The sequence below is a fragment of the Lycium barbarum genome, chromosome 3 (genome assembly GCF_019175385.1).
Source record: "Lycium barbarum isolate Lr01 chromosome 3, ASM1917538v2, whole genome shotgun sequence".
Classification (NCBI taxonomy): domain Eukaryota; kingdom Viridiplantae; phylum Streptophyta; class Magnoliopsida; order Solanales; family Solanaceae; genus Lycium; species Lycium barbarum.
The window spans coordinates 7,370,128-7,391,260 of record NC_083339.1 but is presented as its reverse complement, the minus strand read 5'-3'; the positions used below and the strand labels follow the sequence as shown (position 1 = coordinate 7,391,260).

Below are 21,133 nucleotides of genomic sequence, written 5' to 3'. Positions count from 1 at the left end.
CTTTAGTTTTGACTCATTGGGATAGGAATAAGGATAGGAAAAAGAGAGATTTCGTCGTTTGTGGATCACTCGAATAAACGTATTAATTCGCGAAAGGAGAGTATCCTATAGTTATAGTAGATTAATACACGATCTGTATAAGAGACAGTTGCTTCTTTACTGCTAGGGTGTATGTACAACTCATTTAGATCATGAGCTGGCACAAAAGCAAGAAAATGACTTACAATGTCAATGATCAATATCGGTGAATGACATAGGATGGCAAAAGAGTCTTGGTTCCGATTTTTCCAGATGTATCAGAAACCCTTTACCGTACTACCCTCCCTTTTACTTATAATATACGAAGTGGTGGATAAACAAAACAAAGGACATAGAAGGATGATTTCAGCTGATTTTGATAAAGAAGCAAATTGTGCTGAGTGGTTGGTGTGGAGTATAAACTTTAGACTCGTCTGAATATATTTTGAAATTGTTTCTGATTTAAGATAGGATTAGATGGTAGACATTTTCAGAATGGTTCCAGTCGCTCCATTTATGTTAAGTCTAGTCGATTGGTCATGCTGAGCTGACCGGTTCTACCTCATGTGTAGGTATTTCTTACTCTGTAAGACTTCAATGAATGTGTGGTTGAGTAATTTTCAATTATGTTGTTCATAGTATTCAAAAATGTTTTCGTACCTGTGTAAGATCTTTAAAAAATGCATTAACTTTTGGAGGGTCTGATACACACGCGGCTACATTCTTTAAGGAGCCGAGCAACAGTATGGATTTCGAACAGAAGTTAAATATACACAACACATAAGATTTTATTTTTGAAAAGAATTAAGACTTGCCACCTTATTTGCTGATATTCTACACTAGTCCTTAAACAGAAACTCATATGAAGGAAGTAGTTCAAAGTTCTCGATCCTTAACTAGTATATTCATCTTTTCCCCTTTCTTTTCAGGTTTCATACTTAAAACTAGGATTTAATTCTACTCTATTACCATTAAGGCTCTGATTGAACATCATTATGAGTTCATTAACTAAAATTACCTACTTCTTTAAGTGAGTAATAATTGATAATTTCCTTTTAAAAAATATCATATAGTATAGGTGAGTGTCATAAATCTAAATATGGTCGCCAACTTGCTCAAACAAGTCAATTTTTAAAAATAAAATAAAAAAAATAGCAGGTGCATGGCATTTCAAATATGAAATCATTTTAGGTGTATGAGCTTTCCATCTCAACTACTATTTGGTAAAGAAAGCAACTTATTTCCTTCTGCATATGATTAATTTTCTTTGCTTTATTTTTTTCCTTTTACTTCAAGCAAAGCCCCTCACCCAATGACATAAAATTGAGAAACAACTAACACTCTGTTTTATTCAACCAACTCCTTCAATCATATGCTTGTTAGCTCTTGCCCTATCTTTTTTATCTTTAAAAAATGAATTAAGGGTTTTTTCTTCTTCTATTCTCAACCCTACTAGTTATATATAATTTCCATGCTACATTTCCTTGTCCATTACATCATCAATTCCTTCTATCTTTTCATCTTAGTGAAGAAAAATCAAGATCATTTTACATCATGGGGTCTTTAGAAAGATCAAAGAAAAAAGTTCAACTATGGAAGAAAGCAATTGTTCATTTCCTTCTTTGTTTTGTTATGGGATTCTTCACTGGCTTTGCTCCTACAGGCAAAGGTACTTCAATGATCTCCAGTAGGAATAGTGCAATTCCCAAAACTCCCCATGAGTCAAATCAAACACAACCTTCATTGAACATGTTGCACCGTGCAAGATTAGAAAGTGAGACTTTCAATAAACCTTTGTCTGACAAAACGTCAGCAACAACAACAACAACAGTAACATCACAATGGTCTAAATTAAACGACACGAGGCACTCAAAAAAGGTCTTAGCGGAAGAAGAAGGAGAAGAAGAGCGAGAAGATCAAGAACAAGAGCCAGAAGGAGGTAACGACGAGTTCTTGAACCCCAGAAGGCTACTAATAATCGTCACTCCAACGAACGCTAAAGATAAAAAAAGAGGAATGCTACTAAAGAGGCTATCAAACACATTGAGATTGATTCCACAGCCAGTTTTGTGGGTAGTTGTGGAACAACAAATTGAGGATTCAGAAGTATCAGAAATACTTCGAAAAACAGGCATTATGTATAGACACTTGGTTTTCAAGGAGAATTTCACTAACATTCATGAAGAAGTGGATCATCAAAGAAATGTGGCTCTAAATCACATTGAACATCACAGGTTAAGTGGGATTGTTCATTTTGGTAGCCTCTCTAATGTCTATGATCTCACCTTCTTTGATGAGCTTCGAGCAATTGAGTAAGTATTCTTAATTTTTTTAAATAATTTCCATCATATATATTCCAAGAAATTTTCTTTGATGACCATATTTAAATTTTCAAGAAAACGCAGCGTATTAGATTCTTGATAAATTATATATACATATTAAGTGAATTTTTAAGCACAAATATATGGTTTGAATCAAAGCTACTAGGTTCTGCCGAACCCGGAGGCGGCGAAGCTGTAGTCCGCCCCTTTATAGATGTTCAATTGTTCATAACTTAGATTTTTCGAAAACCATCAAGTCTATTTTCTGGATAGAGTTTAACTGATATACATTAATACTGTTTAGCCCGTTAAGCAGATGACAAGCCTTATTTTTTAAGTTACTAATGCCACCTTTTTAAAACGATGGTTACCTATAGTTATTTAGGTGGCCGATTATTCATTTTTACCTAGATTTCTCGAAACTATCAAGGTTGTAGTGTTTAACATGTTGCAGGAGGTAACATGCTTTATTTTTCGTATTATTGATGCCGCTTTTTAACTGATGATTATCCATAATTATTAGGTGACATGATAGTATAAAAGTTACTATTTTACGTTATTGGTGTATAGAAGTTAAACTCGGATAAATTTGGATAATCTCTGAGGCATTGGATAAGTGTTAGTTGGGAAACTTCTGTCCCCCAGATATAAACCCCCAGATATAAATAACATGAAATTTTCAGAGGTAGCAGTTTTTGACCAAATCCTACTTATGGGCTTGTTCGTTTCGTTATTAAAATCAAGCCTAACTAATAATCTACTAGAATAAATTTATCAATCCAAATTCTTTTTTCATATTAATTTGTTTAGTTATACTTAACGCTAAGAGTTGACAGACAGATTCTAAGTCGATAAAGCATCTTACATTATGTCTTTATAGAGAAGAATCCAAGAAAATCTTTGACAACTTATACAGACACATGGTTTAGGTGAATTTATTAGAAAATTGGTTCGAGAACTTAATAAACGACAACCCGGTGCACTAAGTTCCTGTTACACGCCGTGGTCTGGGAAGAATCGAACCACATTGAGTTTAGTATACATGATCTACCTTGTATTTTTGCGAGAAATTATTTTTACGGCTTGAAAACTGCGACCTCCAAGTTCGGAGGCAAATTCAAAATTTGAATTTTATGGGGTCCATACCACATGTCATTTGACTTATTGGGTTCAAATTTTATTAGTTGTACTTATTCAGTAAATTTTTTAACACATATATGATTTGAACCAAATGAATCAGATGAACCCATAATATGTAACCCTAACTTGTATTTGCGACTGTGACCTTCCGATACGGAAGCATATCCAAAATTTGAATTTTATGGATTTGATAGCACATGCCAATTGATTGATTGAGTTCAAAATATATTACTTATATATACTTACTAAAAAATATTTAACACATATACATAGTTTAAGTCAAAACTACCAACTTTCGACGAACCCATAATAAGCGACCCCCACTATATAATTTTGCAAGAGGTTGTTTTCACTGTTTACGGCTTGAAACTCTGACCTCCATGTGCAGGTTGAGCCACAGTTGATTTAATCAGTTCAAAATATGTTATTTATATTTATTTACTATTTTTTTTAATATATACATACTTTGAGCCAAAACTACTCAATTTTATTACAGGGGATTTGGGACATGGCCAATGGCATTATTATCTGCAAACAAGAAGCAAGTGATAATAGAGGGACCAGTTTGTGATTCATCAGAAGTTATGGGGTGGCATTTGAAGAGAGCAAACAATTTAACAGATGAAAGGCCTCCAATTAGAGTTTCAAGCTTTGCTTTCAATAGTTCTATTCTTTGGGATCCAGAAAGATGGGGTCGCACTTCTTCTGTTCAAGACACTTCTCAGGTAAATAATACTATATAATTTTGCAAGTTAATTAATATGATTAACCTTGAAAAGAGTTATTTTACTTAATTTGATCTTGTTGAAGTAGAAAATTTGATATTAGTTTGATAATACTTTCTTAAAGTGGCAAATCGACTTCTCCCTAACATGCGTTCTATGCATTTAAATGGTGTAAATTGTTTTACACTATCTTTTCTTGAACATTTAGGGGTCGGGTTACAGGAAATAAGGAGTTATCTCAATTTAGAATTTAAGAGTAATTTGTTCAGTATTGAGTTATAATATCAACTAAAATCAGGATAAATTTATATTAAAATCATAAGATTATCTGTCCCCTATAGAAGCTGGAGTTATATATCCTGACTAATCTTGAATATAATTAAGGATTATAATATTATCATATTGTAGTTTTTAGTTGACATGTCACTCAAATGTCACTTTCCAATCCTAGGATATCCTTATTTTAAACCAAACAACCCCTCATGTCAGTATATCATATTATAGTCTCTGGTTGACATGTCACGCAAATGTCACCTTCTACTTCTGGGATAATATTATTTTAAACCAAACGACCCCTGTTACTTATCATAGTCTTTAGTTGACATGTCACTTAAATGTCACCTTGAGAAAAATGTGAAAATAAAAAATAATAAAAAGTAGAGCCCAAGAACAAAAGCAAACAAGTACGAACGTAAGGTAAAATTAGATTTTCAATTTGGAGCTCACTAAAATTTTCTTGTATAATGAAATATATAGCAAAATGATTTTTTTTCCTTGCTAAATTGTCCTTTTACATATATATGCATGTGTGGTATATGCAGAAGAAAAAAAGAATATTTAAAAATTAGTGATTACCTCAAGAAACTTCCAATCATCACTATCATTATAATTGATCATAGTCAGTCAAGTGCTTCATAAGCAACCACTAATTATACACCTAATTACTATTATAATAATTGACAACTAACTCTTCCAAAACCTTTCGATATAAAAAACAAGTAATGAAAATAAAAGAACAACTAAACTTATGATCACGTCACTTTCTCTTAACTACATATGTCCACAACCAATACCCTTTTATATATATATAAAGTTATAGACAAATTTCATAACACCGTTAGACTAGAGACATATTCAGAATTTTAAATTAGTGGATTCTAAATTCTGTGACAAGATAATGACTACGTTCAGAAATTGAAACTAGATTATTTAAGATATTAAATGATTTCTTAGTATGTATATACAAAATTTGGGTCTAAGCTACTCAATGTTGGTGAACGCATAACTTGTGGTATGGATTCCACCCTATTAGACATTACAATAAACTTCGAATCATACAAGTCAGAGCCCTAAATCAAACAAATTATAGAGGAAAACTACTTTTTTTTTCAGGAAAAAAATTCAAAAAATATCAATAACTACCTTCCTGATCTTAATTTTATATGCTTCCAAGGGGACAACACATACTATAAGATAAGAATCATAATTCGAATTTCAGTGTCAAGAGTTTGAATTCTAATAATTTTCTGGTTACTATTTCTCAGTTGGTCAGGTCCGTCTTCCCACATTAACGAACTATGAGGGAAAAAATGTCAATTAAATAATATTAAAAGAAAAATCAACTTCCAATGTCCACCCTCTCAAAATACAAAAAAAATATTAATCCCTTGTTTGGCTTTTTTTTATTTTTGTTATTTGCATATAAAAATCATAAGTCGAATCTCAGTGTCACGAGTTTGAATTCTTAATAATTTATTGTTACTATTTCTCAGTTGGTCAGTTCTGTCTTCTCACATTAACGAACTATGTGGAAAAAAATGTCAATTAAATAATATTAAATAACATTCAACTTCCAATGTCCACACCCTCAAAATAGGAAAAAAAATATTAATCCCTTGTTTGGCTCTTTTTTATTTTTGTTATTTGCAGGATTCTCTAAAATTTGTGAGAAATGAGGTTCTTGAAGATGAGACTAAATTGATGGGAATTCCACCAAATGATTGCTCCAAAATTTTGCTATGGAATCTTCCTCTTTCAACATGAATATATTTCAGAGTTATTTGATAAACATAAGGACAAAAAAAAAAGAGAAAAAAATAATCATCTTCTGATGAATGATAAAACAATTTGTTTTGCTAGGAAGAGGAACAGAACAAAGTACCCAAAGAGCAAAATCTATCAATATTTCAGAATTTTTTATTTTTTATAATTCTTATATTTATTATCCTATTCCTTTTTAGTGTATTTTTCTTGTCCATTACTAAATTTTTGTTCTAGATGTAGAAATACATTTCAGTCCTGGCATTTCAATCGAAACATCTCAGATAATTGTTCGTTTGAGTTTTATTTTTCTTTCTAAATTAATTGTGCTAAATGGATCAATATTTGTTAAATTGATAATTCTAGTTACACGACATAATAAAAGTTAGTGTTATACTGTTTTCAATAGCTGAATGACATTTCTGTTATGACATAAAAAATGATTTTGTTATACCGTTTTTAGTGGTTGAGTGACATCAACTTCGCTATCTCTAAGGTAATCCAACGATAAATCTCAAAGAATCTAAGGTAAAATGATTTAACTAATATACACGGATAGTATATTATCATACTAATATTGTAGTTTTACTTGTTATTAGTTATAACAAGCCATTTATCATCTTTGGTAAGTTACTAATATACGTTGCTATTGAAAGTTACTTATACAGTCAAATATTTTTATAACAACATCATTTGTCTAGATAATTTTTTGCCACTATAGCGAAATGATGGTATATAGAAAGAAAATATAATATAATATAACATAACTTGATCAAAAATCGACTCCATAGAAAACTTGACCGTTTTAGTGAAATATTATTAAGATGATGAATGCTATAGGAGGATTGACTGTACTTAATATGTAAATCTATATCTATATATAATATAAAGCTATGCAATAAGGAGATGATGTGACACCTCTCTTCGGCTAAGGATCCTATTTTTTTTTTTTTTTTTTTTAGCTTTTTCCCCTATTATCTTTATCATTATAATTCAATTAATCTTACTCTATTAATAGCCCATAGAGTCCCGCTACTAAAGTGGGGGTAAATGCTTGTATTCGTGGGGTTGTTAATGCAGCCTGTATGCTTACCTTGTCTGCCTTCCTTAACAAATCTTAAATAGGCTGAATATATTCTTTTCGTTACTATATTACTTTGTCCATTTATGAGTCACGAAAACTTAAAAGACTCCATAATTACACCTATATATACACCACCATATACACACCTAAGCACCAAACGAATATCTAGCATTTCATGGTACAATGAGGTGTGTGTCTTAAAGAAATTGTTTGGTTTCTGTTGCTCATTCACTCATTTCTCTTCAGTAGCAAAATTTAATAAAAAAGTGACTTGAGTAGACATATATATATAGCCAAATGACTGCTATCTCCTGCCAGCAGGCTACAAACAATATTGCTTATGATAATCTAAAAAATTACTACATTGTTGGCTATAATACACAATGTTTTTATTCAAACCTCACAGGTAAGGTATCTGGTTAGGTAAGAATTAAGATTACACAAATAAATGAATTTTTATTTATTATGTAACTAGAAGTAATAAAATGAAAAAGTTAGATGATTAATGCGAACTACGCACACTTACACCGTTCCACGTCTACAAAATATGCTGTGAATTATATATTTTTTGTTTTAGTGTTTTTGTAATTTTGCTGCCATGGAGGCTATTTCTTCTATATTTTTTCACTTGTTTGCTTAAAACAAATATATCGATGATGTTTTATGTGACTTTTGGTTTAGCATTTGAGAACTTAGGTTTTGTACGAGGACCTTTTGGTTGAAGTTATAATTTCTTCTATTTAGAATATTACTTTTGAAGGAAGAATAATTTAAAATAAAATTACAAAATTAATTTTTGAGTATTCTAATATTCGGGCATTCAAAATAGAATATGTCCTAAATTTAGTGAGACTCTTTTACTCCGCGCGTAGTGCGGATAAATTCACTAGTAACTTAGTACAACAAAAACTTAATACAATAACAACAATAATTGCACCTCAATACCGAACAAGTTAGGGTCAACCGGTCAGCTATATGAATCCACATTTTTTCATTACTCATATCACATCATCATAAAAGTGAAATATTTTATATATATATATATATATCAAGAAGTTTAAATAACTTAATAATATTTTTTTTATATGGTCAATCTATAAAAATTAAGAAAATCCAGTCTTTTGCCGTCAAATTGAAATTTTCAATTGCTGCCAACTGCTTTCTCCATTCTCCAAAACGTACGTCAAGATAATAGATACAAAATTCAACAGGTAATGACAAGGTTATCTAAGCAACAATAACTCCAAAATTATGTTTTTTTCCAAACAGAAACAACAAAATGAAAATAAAAAACAAAGGCAGGTGGGGACTAATGCAAATGCACTGTTAGTTTGTGGGGTCGATACTAATAGTAATAATATGAAATCAATATTATAACGGTCACGTAGGACTTACATTACATTTTATTGTAACGGTTGTAGTCCTATGTCTCAATAATTCAGTTAAATAAATGCCTTGATATTGTATGAGTTGTATCAATGAATAAACTAATGCCATAATATCCGCTGGTCCATTTGTTTAATAGTCCATTGGTCCAGTCAGAAAAAAAAAAATGGTTTTTGGGTAATTATGGACAGAAGTGATGGTTAGCCACCTACGCACACATACAAATTTCTTTCACTATTTTTAATTACTAATAAAATATTCTTCACGATTTTATAGAAACCATATATAACAAGATATCTCGTTTAGCTCGTTTGTGAGTTTAAAAGAAAAATCTTGAGCACACCTTTTTATTTGATAAGTAAGTGTTATCATCGTATTCAGGCGCGGACTCATGTAGTGCAAAGTGGTGTTCCACACCCATTGACCGCATCCCAAACTTTACGTATTTATGTATAAAAATCAACAAAACGGATATATAAAATACTTAAGCACCCATTGCATAAAGATGCTGCTGGGTGCTTTGATTTAAAAGGGGAAATCAAAGTTGTTGTTTGCGTGAGATTCGAGACCAATCCTTGCTTAGAGCGTTTGCTTCTCAAATTTTTGGCCAGATTCTTCCTTTCAGTTTTACCAGCTGTTTTTTCTTTTCCTTTCTCACTGCTTATTTGCTTTTTTGAACTTCTAATTTTCCCTTTTTAATTAGTTTGCTTAATTGTGGTAAAAAGGAGAAAAAAAGTATCACTTGCATTAATATTTACAACCTTTTCTTCAGTGTCCTAATTACCTGGAAACAATAGTTTCTCTTTTCCCGTAGCATTACATTTTTAGACGATCATAATTTGTCGTTAAAAGACAAGCACTCACGACCTTAAAATTCTAGGTCCGCCACTGATCGTATTGGACCATCAAATTTGACATAAAAAAGGAACTTGAAGTGTAAGATTCCATCTTGAGTGAGGCAAGGAGATAGTTACAATTACTAATTATTACAATTGGTGGAATTGAAAAAACTAAAATAAAATGATCTCGTTTGATTTGTTCGTCAGTTGAAAAAATATGTGTCGAGCACGCCTTTTATTTGATAGGTAACATCGTTGTATTAGCAACGTCAAACTTGATTATATTAAAAAGAATTCAAAAGAAAAGGCAATCATATGCGAGGTTGTAACGAGATAGTTACATTTATTAATCATTATAAACTGTGACGTTCAATATTTTATTAAAAATTAGAATCAAATTATCTCATTTAATTTGTTTGTACGTAGAAAAAAAATGTATTGAGCACGCCTTTGATTTGATAGGCAATCGTGGTTTAGTAACATCAAATTGTTATAAAATTAAAATGAAATTAAAAGGAGAAAGACACAATCATATGCGAGATAACTAGATAGTTATATTTACCGATCATTATAAATGGTGTCCTTCAATATATTATTAAAAATAAAATAATATAATCTTATTTAATTTGTTCGTTAGTGTAATAATCCAATTTTTAAATAAGGGTTTAGTTGGTAATTTTAGCTAAAAGGAATTTAAAAGAAAAGAAATTCGTAATTAGAATTAAAGAGAAAATAGAAAAAGAAGCAATTTAGTGGGCCAAGCCCAAAAAAAAAAAGGAATAGGAAAAAAGAAGAAAAAAAAAGGAGCTTTAAAATTTTGATGGATCAGACGTGAATCACTAAATTGCTGAAAGAAAAAAAAAAAAAAAAAAAAAAGGAAACGTGCCAACAGAAGGAGAAAAAAACCAGTGAGACAAAGAAAAGAAAGGAAGAAAAAGAAAGGAAAAGGGAGAATAAAAACAAGAACTTTCATCCCAAATCATCAAGGTAATGACTCTAATCTTTTATTTAAGTTTATTACATAATTATAGGTGAATCTTTATGGTGAAAACATGGGGATATTTTGAAGAATTGAGAAAGTTTAGTTCTAGGGTTCTTCAACCAAAATCATTGATTTGAAAGGGCAAATAGCGTCGGATTTTAGACTTCTATATATCGTTGGAATCCTCTCGTTAAGGCCTTTCTGAAAACATAAGTCTTGTCGGGTTTTGAACACATTGACCAGAGGGCGTTTTCATCCTTTAAAATTTGACTTTAACCGTTTAAGTCTCTAAAAATATAGAAGTGGTTTACCCTAAGGGTTTTGACCATTCTAAATTCGTTTTTGTGTAGTTTGAGGCAATCCGAAGACTCGAGAACGCAGTTTTGATTTACTGGGAAGTGTGTTTGAATTGTGAATTTGAGGTAAGTGAGACTTTAAGCTTTGGGTACTTGCTTTTCAAAACTCGTTTTAAAAATATGTTTTGTCTGCCTGGTTTATGTGTTGGGTCGAGTGTGTGCTTGACAGAATCGGTGGTCCTTAAGGCTAACCGCATATACTTTATTTTCAAATAATCTAAAACTCTCTTTATAAATTATTTTGTGATGTGATATAGCTGTGAGCCATGATATTGGGGCATTGTGTATGCTTCCCTTAGCATTGTGTATACTTCTTGATTATATTGGGTGTATGCTTCCCTTAGCATTGTGTATGCTTCTTGATGATATTGGGGTATTGCGTATGCTTCCTTTAGCATTGTGTTTGCTTCCTGACATATTTGGCACATTGTGTATGTTGTCGTGGATTCATAGTGTTGTCTAATTCTTTAACTGCCACTTATGACGGTTCGTAGTGTAAATTGTGTTGAGATATATAATATATTTGATAAACAGTTGTTTGGACCTTGGTTGCTATTATATAATGATATATTCATGTGCATAATATTTTTGTGCCTGTTGTGTGTTTGTATTTTCTAACACTTATTCCAGGGGTATTTGAAGTGGCGGGTCGAGGATCAACTCGGTTATATTTATGTATAACTCACTCCTTACCTGCATGTCCATGCAGATACTGTCGTTGAGAACGAGGCTGGTAATTGAAGACTTCGTGAGTGGATTCTGTTGCTGAGGTGAGCCACCGCATTGTTCGTGGAGGCAGCCATTTCAGCTTTATTTAGTTTATTTCTAGTTATTTCTTTTATTTTGGGTACATGCCCGACACTCAAACTCATGTAACTTTGTTAGATGCTCCATGGTCTTAGCGTGGGATGTGGGCTAGAGATTTTTTTTATCTTAGCGTTGATTGGTTTTAATAAATCGATTATGGATTTGGTTGGCGACTATTTCGCATTTTTATCATTAATAACGTTGTTGGACCTGCACTTATTTTCTTTTAGTGCTTTTGTAAATGATTAAGAGTATGATATATGGTTCGTCTGGCAAGTGGTGTTTGCTGGGTGCCAATCACGTCTAGCGGGTATTTTGGGACGTGACAAAGTTGGTATCAGAGCTTAGGCTTTAAGTCCGAGGTCATGGAGCAGTGTTTAGTAGAGTCTTGTTCATCGGTGTGTAGGCGCCCATACTTATGACCTTGAGGCTACTGGATATCTAGGAAGTTTTCCCTTCTTTAATTCCTTGTTCGTGCGTGAGTTTAATCAAGTTTAACCTTGTAATATTTATTTCACAGATGGCTAAGAAACGCGCATCTTTATCTGCTAAATGTGGTGCTGGACAGAGTGCTACCCGTGGTGGTAGACAAACTAGTGCTCATCAGACTAGAGCTCAGACTAGGACTCAGGCCACTCCTCAGCCTGAAGTTGTGAATGAGGGTCAGCCCCGAGTTACGTCAGAGCAAGTGCAGGAACAAGTGGTTCAAAACACTCTACCGGCACCAGCTGCTGCCCCTACTATTGCTGTGCCCGCAGATGTGGTGACCAGATTATTGAATGTGTTGGAGGCATTGGTGCCTAATCATGGTGGAATTCCAGGTCCTCAGGCTACTTCACAAGCACAAGCTCAAGTTCAGTTGAATGTTGCAGCTAATCAGACACCTCAGTTGTCCCCTCAACAGGTTGTCCAGTCTGCAGGACAATCTAAGGAGTTTAAGAATTTCATGGATCTTAAGCCACTAGAGTTTGATGCTTCACCAACTTCTATTGAACCTCAGAAGTTCATTGATCGTTGTGAAACGATATTGACTACGTTGGGGCTGAAGGAGACTCGTGGTGTGGAATTTGCCACTTTCTTATTCTCAGGCTCTGCAGAGTCTTGGTGGATTTCGATTCAGAGAGGTAGACCAGCAGAGTTACCACCTATTGCTTGGTCAGAATTTTTAGCACTGTTTAAGGACAAGTTTATTCCATTAAGCAAGTAAGATGACATGAGACGTCAGTTCAATAATCTGCGGCAGGGAACTATGACCGTTACAGAATATGAGGCCAAGTTTACAGATTTATCCAGGTATGTACCTTATTTGGTAGAGGATCCGAGAGAGAAGGTGAGACGATTTGTGGATGGACTTGAGCATCGCTATCGTGGTCCTGTGGTACGAGATGTGCGATATGGTACCTATTCAGATGTAGTTGACACTGCTCTCCGTTACGAGTCCTATATAAAGATGGACAAAGTTGAGCGTGAAAGCAAAAAGCCACGTAACACAGGTGGGTTTAGTGGTGCTCCATCTGGGGGAAAAAGTGGTTTTTATCATGGGCAGTCCAGATCTACTCAGTCAGAATTAGTGGTGCAGTCTTCTACTGGTTATTCCGCTAGACAGGGCCAGCAGCAGATGCAAAGGAAGGGTAATAACTCATATCAGTCAGGTTATCATTCGAGGTGTTCTAACTGTGGTAGAAATCACAATGGTCGTTGCTTTGGGGCAGATAGGGCTTGTTTTACTTGTGGTGAAAAGAGACATATTGCTAAATACTATTCTAAAGGAAATTCTGGTGCTAGTCGAGCTACTACATAGCCGCACGGAACTACTACAGCTAAACAAGGTCAAATTCAACCAGCTAGGACCGCTCCACCGGGTGCTCGTGGACAGGGTCGACAGGGTGCACAGGTTGCTCAGGGAGGGGGTGGGCCGCCGAGATTCTTTGCTATGACCAGGCAGGATGTCGATGCATCTAATGCAGTAGTCACATGTATTATTATTATTGGTTCTCATGGTGCATATGCTCTTATTGATCCCGGTTCTACGTATTCGTATGTATCTCCTTCTTTTGCTATATTCTTAGAACGGGGAGTTGAGTCTATTAATGTGCCGTATGTGATAGAAACCCCAGTTAGGGGGGAGGGGTATATTAGTGGATAGAGTTTATAGAGATTGTGTGATATTTGTTCAGGGCAGGGACACCGTAGTTGATCTATGTGTGTTACTGATGTCCGCTTTCAATGTGATTATGGGCATGGATTGGTTGGCATCATATTATGCATCGGTGGATTGCTGTGCTAAGCTTATACGTTTTAATTTTCCTGGAGAAACTTTAGTGTGGAAAGGCATGACTCCTGTGACTCAAGGAAAAATAATATTTTATGTAAAGGCACGCCGAATGATTAATCATGGGTGTTTGAGTTTTATTGCCACCGTTCATGATACTCGAGCGGAGAATGTAACTATTGATAGTGTTCCTGTTGTTCGTGTATTTGCGGATGTTTTTCCTGAAGATTTACCCGGCCTACCCCCGACGAGAGAAATCGAGTTCAGCATTGATTTAGTTCCAGGGACTCAACCTATCTCTATTCCTCCATATCGTATGGCTCCAGCTGAGTTGAGAGAACTGAAGGCTCAACTCCAAGAGCTACTTGATAAAGGGTTCATGAGGCCTAGTGTATCGCCTTGGGGTGCACCTGTGTTATTTGTGAAGAAGAAATATGGCACGATGAGAATGTGCATTGACTACAGGCAACTGAACAAGGTGACTATCAAGAATAAGTATTGATGTGCCGTGAATTTTAGCACATTTTATGCCTTTGTAACTAGACATGTTGCTTGATTTTAAGTGTTTTTACATTGTTTCTTATGTTATTTTTGTGTTTTATAGGGTTGATTAACTAAGGATCGGAAATGAGAAGTAATGCTGAAAAAACGGACAAATTGGAGCTAAGCGACGCTCCGTAACTCATGTTACGGACCGTAACTCTTGTTACGGACCGTAACAGGGTCCGTAACTCATGTTACGGTCCGTACCTTTGAACCGTAACAGGGCCTGAATTTCCAGAAAGTTTTCATTGAAACCATCAGTGTTACGGTGGAGTGTTACGGTCCGTAACTCATGTTACGGTCCGTAACCCTTCACCGTAACATCATCCAAAATTCCAGAGAGTTGCCAAGTAATTGTCACCACTTACGCTTCAGAAGGACAGACCGTAACACAGGGTACGGTCCGTCGCATGGTGGCCGTAACGTCAAAGTGGTCAAATGACGAAATGAAGGACGGACCGTAACCTGAGTTACGGTCCGTAACAATGCGGCGTAAGGGCATTTTTGTCCAGAAACTTGGCGCGATTTTTGGCTCTATAAATACATAATGTAGGGTTTTAATTCATTATTCAGATTTTATTTTAGAGGCATAAACCCTAGGTTTTTAATCTTGAAGTGGTTGGAGCATTTAAGGCAACAACTTCACTCTCATTCCATCTTGTATTAGTATTGTAAGTGTATTATGTTAATCTTTAAGCTTTTTCTGTCAAGAAACATTATGAGTAGCTAATTTCAATTCTAAGGTTGTGAATCCCATGATGGGTATTATGTGAATGGGTTTCTATTATTGATATATGCATAATGGTTGTTGTTATTTATTCTATCTTTGAGTTGTAATGTTGGGTAATGATTGCAAGCATTAGCCGAAGCCATTATATTGACTTTTCTTGGGAAAGAAAGTCAATATTGGTAAGATTGAATAACAATGATTCGAGGCGTTAACCCTCGTTTAATAGACTAACTTAGGAATAATAATAAGTCTAAATTGGCATCATTGGTCTCTCTTCGATTGTAACTCTTTTATATTCGGAAGAATCGTAAAGAGGAAATACTGCTTAACTGTTGGGAAACATTAAGAAGTCTTTAAGAGACCAAGTGCATATTCATAGAACAACCATTAGAAGTATATCACTTTGAAACCTGAAGCATAATATCTAATCAAATTGAGGAACACAACCTTAGTCTCTCTCTCTCACATTAATTACATTTTAAGTCAAAGTATTAAATTACATTATTCAACAATCAATTCAAACTATCCGGAATAGGATTAAAGCATTTAAAGACCGGTATCGCATACAATTAGTACTCTTTTCTCTCCATATTCCCTGTGGGATTCGACCCCAACCTTGTTGGGTTACTATATTTGACAACGTCCGCTTTACGCCATTAATAGGTGTAATTTGAGCGTATCAAATTTTGGCGCCGCTGCCAGGGAATACGGTTCAGAAATTACTAATTGTTGTGTACTATTCTTTAAAACTTTTTCTATTCCATCACACCTTGTTTGCTGTTTTAGTGAACCAGGTGAACATGGCTGGAAGACCCCATCGCAATCAAGGGAACCAAGGGGGGATCCAAGTGAACCATCCTGCACCAGAAGAAGAGGAGGATGAGAATGTATTTGCAGAATTCATCGACGAAGCTGATTATGCTTCTGCTGTAGTTCCCCCGAGAACAGGAAATACTAATTTCAAAATTGATAGTTCTATCTATCAGCTATTGAAACTTGAAGGCTATTTCCGAAATTCTTAGGAGGACTGTCCACTTCGACACCTAAAGAATTCCGTGCATGTATGTTCCCAACAATCTCAAGGTGCTGTTCCTGCTGATGCACTGCGACTGCGGGTTTTCAAATATTCCTTAGCTGGCCAAGCTAGGGAATGGTATGAAAAGCTCTCGAGCAATACTATTCATACCTGGAATGAGCTGGCCAATATCTTTCTAAAAAAATGGTTCCCACCCAGCAAAAAGGCTGAGCTTCGGGATAAGATTTTTGGGTTTAAACAACTTCCAGGGGAACAACTATAGGCTGCATGGGAGAGGTTCAAATATTATCTAGCTCAATCTCCGACTCATGGATTTCCAGATGCAATTCTCACAGAGAAGTTCTACAAGGGGCTAGATACAATGAATCAAATAGCTGTCAACACTGCAGCTGGGGGATGCTTCATGGACAAATCCTTTGTCAACATCACCCGGTTGCTCGACAAGCTTACTACCAATAATCAAGCCTGGCATTCGAGTGATAGCGAAATCCTATCATATGGTAGTCCCTCTGTGGCCGCGGTGGCCAAAGAAAATCATGAGCGAGATCATGCGTTCGCTCAATTGCAAACCACCATGGATTTATTATCCAAAAGGCTTATGGAGAAAGAGGCCAAATGTGTAAATGCTGTCGATGAGATGCCACCTCATGCTCCCGGAATGTATCAAGTTTCTGACGAAACTTATCTTGAGGGGCAACCACAATATGAGGATGCGAATTATGTCAATAACTCGCAAGGGGGTTATCAACGGCAAAACTACCAAGGTCCCGGTAATCACCCATGGCAAATGCCTCAACAAAATTACCAAGGAAATAATTATGGAAGAACTGATCAGGGTAATCCCAATCAAGGGAATTACAATAACTATAATTATGGCAACAAGAGCTCTAACCCCTACATTCCACCTACGGGGGCAAGCATCCAATTCCCAGCCATGGAGAGATAATTCAGCTACTAACTCTGCTGGCAACACGTCTAATGATTCTGCAGAACTGAAGAGTATGATGAAGAAAATGCTGATGAATCAAGACAGAACAGAGAGCACAATCAAGGGAATGTCCCAGGTCCAACTATCGCATTCAGCTTCCATTCAGAAGCTTGAAGCGCAATTCAGAGACCTTTCCCGAGAAGTGCATACTCCTCAACGGGGACAATTACCGAGTGATACAGTTCCTAATCCAAAAGGTAGTGGAGTGAACTCTGTGGAGAATGTACTTGCCATTAGCACCAGAAGTGGAAAAATACTTCAGGGTGACAATAAAAAGCCAATTGATCAGGAACCAATTGTTGAAAAAGAAGCGCAGCCTAATGTATTGGATGATATTGTCGAGGAAGAAGCAGGGGAGGAAGTCCCCATTGTAGTTGAAAAAGAGCTGAATCTTAATAAACCAAAGGAACCGGTGGAAAACCAGGAAAAGGGGAAGGCAAAACTTTCCAGTGCTCTTCGCCCTTTGAGCCAATTGTTCAAATCTTCACCACCTTTTCCTCAAAGTCTGGTGAGAAAAACAGAAGATGAGAAGTGCTTGCGATTTTATGATCAACTCAAGCAGTTAACGATGAATTTTCCGTTCATGGATGCTGTCCAAGAAATGCCTGGCTTTGCTAAGTATTTGAAAGATCTCCTAACAAAGAAGAAAAATCCATTGAAACACGACACTGTGGGTATCACTCACCGCGTTAGTGCCATTCTTTCCAAAACTACAGTGCAAAAGAGGGAAGATCCGGGAGCATTCACAATTCCATGCACCATAGGGCAGCAAAATTTTGCCAGGGCTTTGTGTGATAACGGGGCTAGCATAAATCTTATGCCCCTGGAAATATTTAAGAGATCGGGGCTAGCGATGCCAAGGCCAACTACCATGAGGTTGCAGATGGCTGACAGAACAATAAAAAGGCCAGTTGGGGTAGTTGATGATGTGCTGGTTCAAATTGAGGAATTTCTACTGCCTGCAGATTTTGTGATTCTTGATTGTGCTATTGATCAAGAAATCCCTATTATTCTGGGAAGACCTTTTCTTGCCACAGGGAGGGCTCTTATGGACTCCGAAAAGCACGAAATAAAGTTCCGGGTGAACGATGAGGAGGTGACTTTTCACGCTAGTAAAGGCATGAAATTACCTAGTCCTTATCAAAGCATTTCAGTCATAAACTCTGTTGACGAGGTGGATGAAGCAGTGGAATTTAAAATGGAGGAAGAATGCTTGAGCGAAGCATTGTTGGCCATCTTGGTAAATTTTGATGCCGAACAAATGGAGGGACATAATGAGACAGTGAATTCACTCACAGGTCTGGGGTCTTACTCTTATGAGCCCAAGAAATTATCTCTTGATTTAGAGAAACGAACAACTCCTCCAGCAAAACCATCAATTATTGAGCCACCAAAACTGGAACTCAAGAAACTACCATCCCATCTTAAATATGTATTTCTTGGAGAAAATGCTACTCTTCCAGTTATTGTGTCATCACTTCTGAATGAGGGCCAAATTCAAAGACTCATCGTAGTCTTGAGGAAGCATTTAAGAGCTCTGGGTTGGACTATTGCAGACATCCGGGGGATTCCCGCCGGAATTTGTGAGCACCGAATACAGTTGGAGGAGGAAAGTTCGCCGAGTGTTGAGCATCAGCGAAGATTAAATCCACCGATGCAAGAGGTGGTGAAGAAGGAGATTATTAAGTGGTTAGATGCTGAGGTGGTTTACCCGATTTCCAACAGTCCATGGGTAAGCCCAGTTCAGTGTGTGCCAAAGAAAGGGGGCATCACTGTTGTCCCTAACTCTAAAAATGAGTTGATTCCGACAAGGACTGTCACCGGTTGGAGAGTGTGTATGGACTATCGGAAGCTGAATACCGCATCTTGCAAGGACCACTTCCCTATGCCTTTTATTGATCAAATGCTTGATCGGCTAGCCGGAAGATCTTATTAATGTTTCTTGGATGGGTACTCAGGATACAACCAGATCAACATTGCGTTGGAAGACCAAGAAAAGACTACTTTCACTTGTCCCTATGGGACATTCTCTTTCAGCCGGATGCCATTTGGTATTTGCAATGCACCAGCTACCTTCCAACGATGCATGATGTCCATATTCTCTGATATGGTTGAAAACTTTCTTGAAGTTTTCATGGATGATTTCTCTGTGGTGGGAGATTCATTCAATGAATGTTTGGGTCATCTTGATCGGGTGCTACAACGGTGTGAGGAAACCAACCTCGTGCTCAACTGGGAGAAGTGTCATTTTATGGTCAAGGAGGGCATTGTCCTTGGCCATAAGATTTCAGAAAAAAGGATTGAGGTTGATCAAGCTAAAATCGATGTGATTTCACAACTCCCTTCGCCCGTTTCAGTAAAAGGAGTTCGGAGTTTCTTGGGGCACGCCGGATTCTATAGAAGGTTTATCAAAGAATTCTCCAAAATTGCAAATCCCATGTGCAAACTCTTAGAAAAAGAATCCAAATTCAATTTTGATGAGAAGTGCATCAAGGCGTTCAACGAGTTGCAGCTAAAATTAATCTCCGCACCTATTGTTGTGTCCCCAGATTGGTCACTTCCCTTTGAATTAATGTATGACGCCAGTGGTCTTGCAATTGGAGTTGTGCTTGGTCAGCGGCTAAACAAAATCCTGCACCCAATTTATTATGCCAGCAAAACATTGAATGGAGCTCAGCTAAACTATACAGTAACGGAACAAGAATTACTTGCCATTGTTTATGCTTTTGAAAAGTTCCGGGCTTATTTGTTGGGTGCCAAGGTAGTGGTTCACACTGACCATGCTGCATTGCGCTATTTGATGGCGAAGAAGGATGCTAAGCCTCGGTTGATAAGATGGGTTTTGTTGCTACAGGAATTTGACTTTGAAGTCAAAGACCGGAAAGGGTCAGAAAATCAAGTAGCTGACCATCTTTCCAAACTTGAAGCACCAGGGAGACCGAGTGATGTGCTAGATATTGATGACACTTTCCCGGATGAAAGAGTTTTGGTCATTTCCAATGATGTGGCACCATGGTATGCCGATATTGCCAATTATTTGGTAACTGGCATCGTTCCTGAAGAGTTGAAGACATATCAAAAGAAGAAGTTCTTGAGAGACTGCCGACAGTATTGTTGGGATGAGCCTTACTTATTCAGAACGTGTGCTGACAATATGATTCGGAGATGTGTGGCGGAATCTAGGGCTGCATATCGGTCGGTTCGGTTCGGGTTTCAAAATTATCGGTTTAACTTATTGGTTATCGGTTTGTAGACATGTTAAACCGTTAAAGAACCGTTAAAATATCGGTTAATGGGTTATCGGTTAATCGGTTGTTGTATGTTATCGGTTCGGTTATCGGTTTAACCGTTAAGATTTCACACAACAAAAAAATGGCTTGACCACTTTGTACAAGCAAAATCATGCACAGAGAACTACTTCTTGTACCAAGATCTAAGAATAATCTTAAATTGCATTTACTACTACAAGAAATTTAATGATTTGTTACTGCTCTATCATACTCAAAACATTGCTGCATCGTGTGGGCACTAGGCAGCAGCGACAAAGGCAAAACCATCAATGGAGCTTGCATAATTAAATTTGCATAATGACCCAAACTGTTAGGTGATGTGTCAATTATATCTTTGTAAATTGAAGTGCATATTTCATTCAGATTAGGGGCTTGCTTCCTCTTGTTAGAGTACTCTAATGGTTCCTGTTGTAATTGAATGGGTAAGACGTAAGAGAGGCTTAAAGAGAGGCAGAGAGGCTGTTTTATGAAATGAAATGAAGTAACCCTAATTGTAGTGTAAGTGACTTAATATATATGAAAGGGTAGAAGTGTAATTAATTAAATTGTTATCGGGTTATCGGGTAACCCGTTAAC

The 21,133-nt window shown here is 36.2% G+C and overlaps 1 protein-coding gene and 1 non-coding gene across 2 annotated transcripts; one reads left to right on the top strand and one right to left on the bottom strand.

The window, feature by feature from the left end:
• The first annotated feature begins 1,333 nt into the window (after positions 1–1,333).
• Positions 1,334–6,514, top strand: LOC132630088 (beta-1,4-xylosyltransferase IRX9). The gene is made up of 3 exons (XM_060345620.1): positions 1,334–2,330; positions 3,976–4,204; positions 6,134–6,514. Exons 1-3 carry the CDS (start codon positions 1,573–1,575, stop codon positions 6,245–6,247), a joined length of 1,101 nt encoding a protein of 366 aa, XP_060201603.1. The 5' UTR covers positions 1,334–1,572; the 3' UTR covers positions 6,248–6,514.
• Positions 6,515–16,487: 9,973 nt separating this feature from the next.
• LOC132634507 (small nucleolar RNA R71) lies at positions 16,488–16,594 on the bottom strand. Its single transcript, XR_009580225.1, has one exon. It is a non-coding gene; the product is annotated as a small nucleolar RNA R71 (small nucleolar RNA).
• Between the last annotated feature and the right edge of the window lie 4,539 nt (positions 16,595–21,133).

Coding starts and splice junctions, on each gene's coding strand:
- LOC132630088 (XM_060345620.1), top strand. CDS start 1,573: ATGGGGTCTTTAGAAAGATCAAAGAAAAAAGTTCAACTATGGAAGAAA. Junction 2,331..3,975: donor GATGAGCTTCGAGCAATTGA/GTAAGTATTCTT, acceptor ATTTTATTACAG/GGGATTTGGGACATGGCCAA. Junction 4,205..6,133: donor CTGTTCAAGACACTTCTCAG/GTAAATAATACT, acceptor TGTTATTTGCAG/GATTCTCTAAAATTTGTGAG.